The 6,966-nt window shown below is 30.1% G+C and overlaps 1 protein-coding gene across 1 annotated transcript; it reads left to right on the forward strand.

The window, feature by feature from the left end:
• Positions 1-255: 255 nt before the first annotated feature.
• Positions 256-6,685, forward strand: LOC110651136 (probable terpene synthase 12). The gene is made up of 7 exons (XM_021806367.2): positions 256-491; positions 1,622-1,892; positions 2,959-3,340; positions 3,420-3,638; positions 4,799-4,937; positions 5,019-5,267; positions 5,900-6,685. Exons 1-7 carry the CDS (start codon positions 261-263, stop codon positions 6,218-6,220), a joined length of 1,812 nt encoding a protein of 603 aa, XP_021662059.2. The 5' UTR covers positions 256-260; the 3' UTR covers positions 6,221-6,685.
• Positions 6,686-6,966: the final 281 nt, after the last annotated feature.

Consider the following 6,966-nt stretch of genomic DNA (forward strand, 5'->3'; position numbering starts at 1 on the left):
TGTATATTTGAACATGGGAAAGTCATAGTTTGAGATTTTTATAAGATATTTTTGTGGTATAAGATAATTTGTCCCTTTCTTTTTTTACAAGATATTTTTCTCTTAAAGTACAATTTCGGTGCTTTCAGCATGATTAATGTGATCAATGTGCTCATTTTAGAAGTCGTGATGCGTTTGAATGCTGTGATAATTCACACTGAAAACCACTATATATAGTCATCGACTCTAACAAACAATATCCTCAGCAGTGAGAATTAGCAATGGCTGCATTATTGCATCATTTCTGCTTGCCCTACATTTACCCTGTAACGAAAAACATGCCCATCTACCCTCAACAAAGGACACCTGCCAATTCTATGAAAACTAGGCATGCCATTTGCTCACTGAGCACACAGACTTCTCATTCAGCAAGGGATGAAAGAAAATCGGCTAATTATCAACCAACCATATGGAGTTACAACTTTGTGCAGTCCTTAAATAATACCAATGCGGTAACTATATTATTACCTTATATATATATATGTGTGTGTGCAGTCCTTAAATAATATCAATGCGGTAACTATATTATTACCTTATATATATATATATATATATATATATATATATATGTGTGTGTGTGTGTGTGTGTGTAATTTTTATTGGTTTTGTAGTAGTAAGGACTAAGGTGACATGTTGAACTTGGAGAGATTATTAGGTCATGTGAGACCTATTCTCCATGTTATAAGGAGGATTCACTTTTCTATAAAATAAGAAGTATTACTTTTGTGTGTACTAAGAGTACTCTATAAAACTTGCTATTCTACAACTTTAGTTCAATTAAGAAGATAGACTTATATATCAATAAGCTTTTGCCAGCTCATTGATGCAGTCATTTTACAGGGGTGAGAGAATTTTAGTTTGAGTCGAATAAAAAATTTAAAATTGAAATATGTCAAATTAAAATTAAAATTTAAGAAGTTTTTAATAGATATTTTTAAAATTTAAAGATCTTAATAATAATAATAAAATCCAAAAAGCAATGTTAAATAAGTATTTTAAAATTGCGAGTTTTTATTATTGTCTTGTCATAATTTTTGGATTTATGAGATATTTTTTTATGTCTATTTTATGGTTTATAGAAGACTAATCTGGTTCATGGTTATCCTTCCCAATAATGCTTTTCTAAGAGTCCAATTTGAATCATTTCTTTAAGAAAGCATCGTGAATTTTACCCGTGCACCTAACATTTATTGGTTATTGTCATAATTAGAAGGGCAGCAAATATACACTTAAAGCCTTAGAGTTACATATATATATATATATATATATATATATATATATATATATATAAGCCTTAAATTACCATTTTGAGTACATTATATATTCTTGAAGAATATGCAACATGAGATATTTATATATAGTTCTTCCCCTAACTCCAGGACAAATTGAAATTTATTACCTCTTACTAGAAATCTCATGCCTTTACTTCAGAGATATCTAATTGGAGACATTATCTTGAGTTCTTGAACGTTTCTATCAAATACAAGAAAAATGATTAGAAGTTAATTTACTCTTGTCGGAGTACTAATTTTTGCTAATATGGTAACAAGATATGCTTGTGCTATTCTACGGGAATTTGCAGGATGAAATGCACAGGGATAAGGCAAAGAAGCTGGAGGAGGAGATAAGATGTATGATTGAGAATGAAGATGCAGAGTCATTAAACATTCTCGAAATGATTGATGACATTCAACGGCTCGGTTTGGGTCACCGTTTCGAAAATGACATACAGAGAATCCTAGATGAAATTCAATATTTGAAACAAAAAGGCCATTGCAAATCCCAGAAATCTCTCCATGCTACTGCTCTCACTTTCAGACTCCTTAGACAACATGGCTATGAGGTGTCTCAAGGTAGTCCTTGTCTTTACTGCCCTATATATCATGGCATCTATTATCACTGTCTCATTCTACCTGTCAATACAAGCCTGATCCTGTCATTACAGTCATATTCTAATACTTGAAAATTAATTAGGCTATTTAATTAATGTAATATCAATCAAAACAAGTTAATTCGGTTAGTAAAAATGAGCTTTCAACTTTATTAATTAGGGTCCAATCATGCTAAAGAGACTACTAATTCTGAATGCACTAGATTGATGTGGGGAAGTATATCTTTAAAATTACTCGGAGATGAGAATTAATTTCAATGAAAAAAATTCACATAAAAAAAACATTTTAAAAATAAATAACAAAAAATTAACAAAAATAATGCAACATGAAACATGTCTGCACTAAATTATTGAAAAATTAGGGTCATTTTTTTTTCTATCACTCCAAACCAAATAACATGAAACTCCGATTACAAGCAACAAAATTCATGATGGAAGTGTACCGGTTATAAACAAGACATGCAGAAAGATCTAAAACTTGTCTAGCAGTTGGGGTTAAGTATCCAATCTAAAAAGGCAGGTCCAATCCAACAAGGCTAGTAATAATATCACGCACAAACGCAAACAAATATTTAAAGAGGGAAAGAATCCAAAACATAAAGTCCTTTGACCATCACGCCCCTCTATAATCTCCGGTCAACCTTATCAGATTGAACTCCATAGCTTGATGAGGAGTGTTTGTGCCTGCAGTGAATCTTAGAAGCAATATTAGGAAACTGTTTTGAACCTTGGCACCTATCTTGTCAAACAAATTCTCCATATTTGAAATCATCCTTGCCATCTGGGCTTCCAAGGATGCATACTTTTGCTCTATGGCCTCCATTTTGTTTAACATCATGCTTACCTTCTTATTAGCTGATCTTTCCATCCTCATACTAAATCGGTCAGGTTCTTTGCCCCAGGTATTAGTAAGACTGGGCAACCCAAACATGTGCACATGGGTGTCATCATGGTCATTGTTGCCATATGAGTCTCCTGTTTCTGAGTTTCTAGTTCAGTTATTAATTAATTTTGTTTGACATACACAGCTGTGTTTAAGGATTTCATGGACCACAAGGGCGATATCCTGGCCAAACTTGAAAAGGACATAAAAGGAATTCTAAGTTTGTATGAAGCCTCCCATCTTGCTTTTGAAGGAGAAGACCTTTTACAAAAGGCAATGGTACAAACAAGCATACATCTCAAGAATATCTACAACAAATCAGAATCAGAATCACTGGAGATCAAAGAAAGCATTAGCCATGCTCTTGAGCTTCCATTGCACCAGAGAATGGTTATGCTGGAAGCACGCTGGGCTATCGAAACATATAGTAAAAGAGAGGATGCAAATTTCAAGCTACTTGAACTTGCAAAGCTGGATTTCAACATGGTGCAGTCAGTACTTCAAAGAGATCTCAAGGACATGTCAAGGTACTCTGGTAATTGTTTTGAATAAAATTAATGTATTGAGGATGCTATTGTAATTGAGTTCACTTGTGTGTCCAATTAGGTGGTGGGACAGTTTAGGCATATCAAACAAGTTGGAGTTTTGCAGAGATAGACTAATGGAATGCTTCTTCTGGACAGTTGGAATGGTATTTGAGCCAGAGTTTAGTTCTTGTCGCAAAGGGCTAACAAAAGTCACATCTTTCATAACCACCATAGATGATGTCTATGATGTTTATGGTACTCTCGAAGAATTGGAGCTATTCACCCACGCTGTTGAGAGGTTTGTATTATCAAACAATATATCATATAATTGAAAAACTTTTTCCAATAGTATTTGTCTTAACTTATAAACCAACTTATGAATTCTAAAAATAAATTTATCTATTTATTTATAATATTTTTAAATTTATAAATTGAGCTCGAAAAAAAAAAAAAGTAGGGGAGACCAATGTTTTATTTTTTAACTTATAAATTGTGTTTATAAGTTAACTTGATTAAGTATTTTATAATATTATGTTCATTTAATTTAAAAATTTTACTGTAAATTATATCTTTTTTAGTTATTTTAATGAAAAATTATTTACAAACTATTTTTTGTCAAATATATGGATTACTTTTCAATTACTTATAAGTAATTTAGTTAAAAATTTAACTAAATGCATAGCTACTTAAAATTTTAATTGCTTATAAATTTAAATTAGCATTTAAAACTAATATGAATTGTTTTTATAGGCTCAAAGGATTTGACATCGTTTTATGAGAACAATTTAAAAAATTTATACATTTTTTTGTTCAATGGCTAATAGGAGGTTGTTTAATCAAACTTAATTGAGATAAAATTAAAATTTAGTGTCCTAATTGTATTAAATTAATTTTTATGACCATAATAGAATTCAGCAATCAATTTGTTGACCATTGATATAATTAATTATCCACAAACTACCTCATGGTACAAGAAGTTTTTTTTTTTTTTTTTCATTTTAAAACATAGAATTTCAAATGAATACAAAGCAATAATATTTATAAATTTGTAAAAACCACTAAAAAAAGAGAAAATTTTAACATGTTATTATTGCTGTCAAAATATAAAAATATAATATCGAAGTGAACTAGCTAATAGCAAATACCACTTGATGCATAAAAATCTTATAACTAAAAGGTTTTAATAGCATTATTATAAACATTTAACAGCATGTGGATATTCTTAATTATTATTTTTAATATTAAACTTTTAATAATACTAAAATTAATGTTATAAAATTTAATATTTGTTATAATAATATTATTTAAAAATAATAAATTTTATTAATAAATTTAATTCAATAATATTAAAATCATATTCACAGCTAGTCTTATATATATATTTCAATAAATAATTTATTTACATATAAAAAGTCGTTGTTATAATATATCATAAAAACTGGTTATTTGTTTCACCAGATGGGATGTAAGTGCAGTGAGAGATCTTCCTGACTATATGAAGATATGTTTCCTTGCTTTCTTCAACACCATCAATGAGATAGCTTACCACACTCTCAAAGAACAAGGAGAAGATGCCATTCCTTACCTCAAAAAAGCAGTATGTGTCCATCTTTTTCTTTTTTATTTTAATTTTTTTTTATAAAATTAACTATTTATAATATATAATTTTCAATTTCAGTGGTCTGATTTGTGTAAAGCATTCTTAAAAGAAGCAAAATGGAGCTACAACAAATATATACCATCATTTGAAGAGTATCTTGAAAATGCCTGGCGATCAGTATCAGGAACTGTTATACTGATTCATGCATACTTTCTAATGTTTCCAAGTAATTCCAAGGAGCCACTTGATTGCTTATATAACTATCATGATCTACTTCGATGGCCATCCATTATTTTTCGCCTTTCCAATGATTTAGGGACTTCCTCGGTATGTATTATATAATTGATATCTATTGCACACTTGCATATATATATAACAAATTAAAGTTCTAAAGTATTTTTTTTATAATAAATATATATTAAAGGTAAAATATAATTTACATATACTTTATTATAGATTTAAAATACAAATATGTCAATTCTACTTATTTTGTATGTAAATTTTATTTTTCCACTTTAAATATTATGTTTAAACACAGCAGACAAGATTTAAGTAAGTATTTTTACATATTAAAAGCTTTTTTTTCTATTAAATAAAGATTACTACTTTTAAAATCCCTAATTATTAATCCGAGATCCTATTTGTCAACTTAATTATACCTTTTTCTTGTTCATTTCAATATTAAACAATTTTCTTTTAAAAAGATATATTGTTTTTTTTTTCTTCAATTTTATTAAAATGAAAAAACAATTTAATATAGTCCAGCTATCAAATCATAAACCTTTTCTTTACATTTTAAGTAAAATTAGAAAATCCAAACATAATTAAAGAAACAGGTTGTTAAAATGTATAGTTCTAAGGGGGAAAAAAAAACCTACTTGTGAAGAAACTTACATTATTCAACATGTATTATAATAATCTTCTTTAATTTGAATAGTAAATTTTCTTTTTCTTTTCAGGCAGAGATAGTTCGAGGTGAAACCGTAAATTCAATCTCCTGCTACATGAACGAAACTGGTGTTTCTGAAGAACAAGCGCGTGAACACATAAGTAAATTGATAGGCAAGGCATGGAAGAAGATAAATGAGCAGAAAATTGATGAGAAAACTCCATTTGCTAAGCCTTTTGTGGAAGCAGCAATAAATCTTGCCAGGATTGCCCAATGCACATACCAACATGGAGATGGCCATGGTGCTCCTGATTGCAGATCAAAGCACAGAGTCCTATCGTTGATTATTGAACCTATTTCAATTAATGTACATAAATGGCCAAATCAATAATGGTGCTCTTTATACTTCACTCTTTTATATTTGCACCCTAAGTTAAAATGATAAAATTACCCTTACATCTATATTATTGTTGTAGATGCCTATTTTTGCAATTGATTGTATGATCAATGTATTTAAACATAGGATATTCACTATTTATAGAACATATCAATCATTGAACGCCATTACTCATTCTAATTACGTTATTCAATTTGATTCCTAAACCTCCTACATTGTGGCACTTATATATGTAAATCTTCCAAAATTCTGTCCTAAAACAGCAAATAACATGGCCAGGCCATATTGTGGTAAAAAAATGGAACCATCCTCTCATCCTTCCTTACCTTTCCCTCCCCTCCCTACCAGTAACCATAATCTTCTTTCCAGTGATCCCTCTTCCTTCAACCACCATAGCACACAAAACAAGCCTTCATTTCATAACCTCCTTACCATAAACATTGAAAACTTTCTGCCCCATTTGAGTGTAAGAGCACTTTGGAACATAGTATCCAAATGTGGTGCTATTTTAGACACCTTCATCCCCAATAAACTCAGTAAAAGAGGGGAGCGGTTCGAATTTATTCGAGTTCAATCCTTTCCTATTTTGGAAAAGCTACAAAAAGTTTTGAACACCTTGTGGATAGGGACGTAAAAATTATGAGCTTTTCCCTTAAGTTTCAATCGAAGACAAGAGGATCAAGATTACAAACCACATGAAGCAGAAAATGGCAACACCAAGTCAAACCACCATCACAAAT

This window comes from Hevea brasiliensis, chromosome 10 (genome assembly GCF_030052815.1).
Source record: "Hevea brasiliensis isolate MT/VB/25A 57/8 chromosome 10, ASM3005281v1, whole genome shotgun sequence".
Classification (NCBI taxonomy): domain Eukaryota; kingdom Viridiplantae; phylum Streptophyta; class Magnoliopsida; order Malpighiales; family Euphorbiaceae; genus Hevea; species Hevea brasiliensis.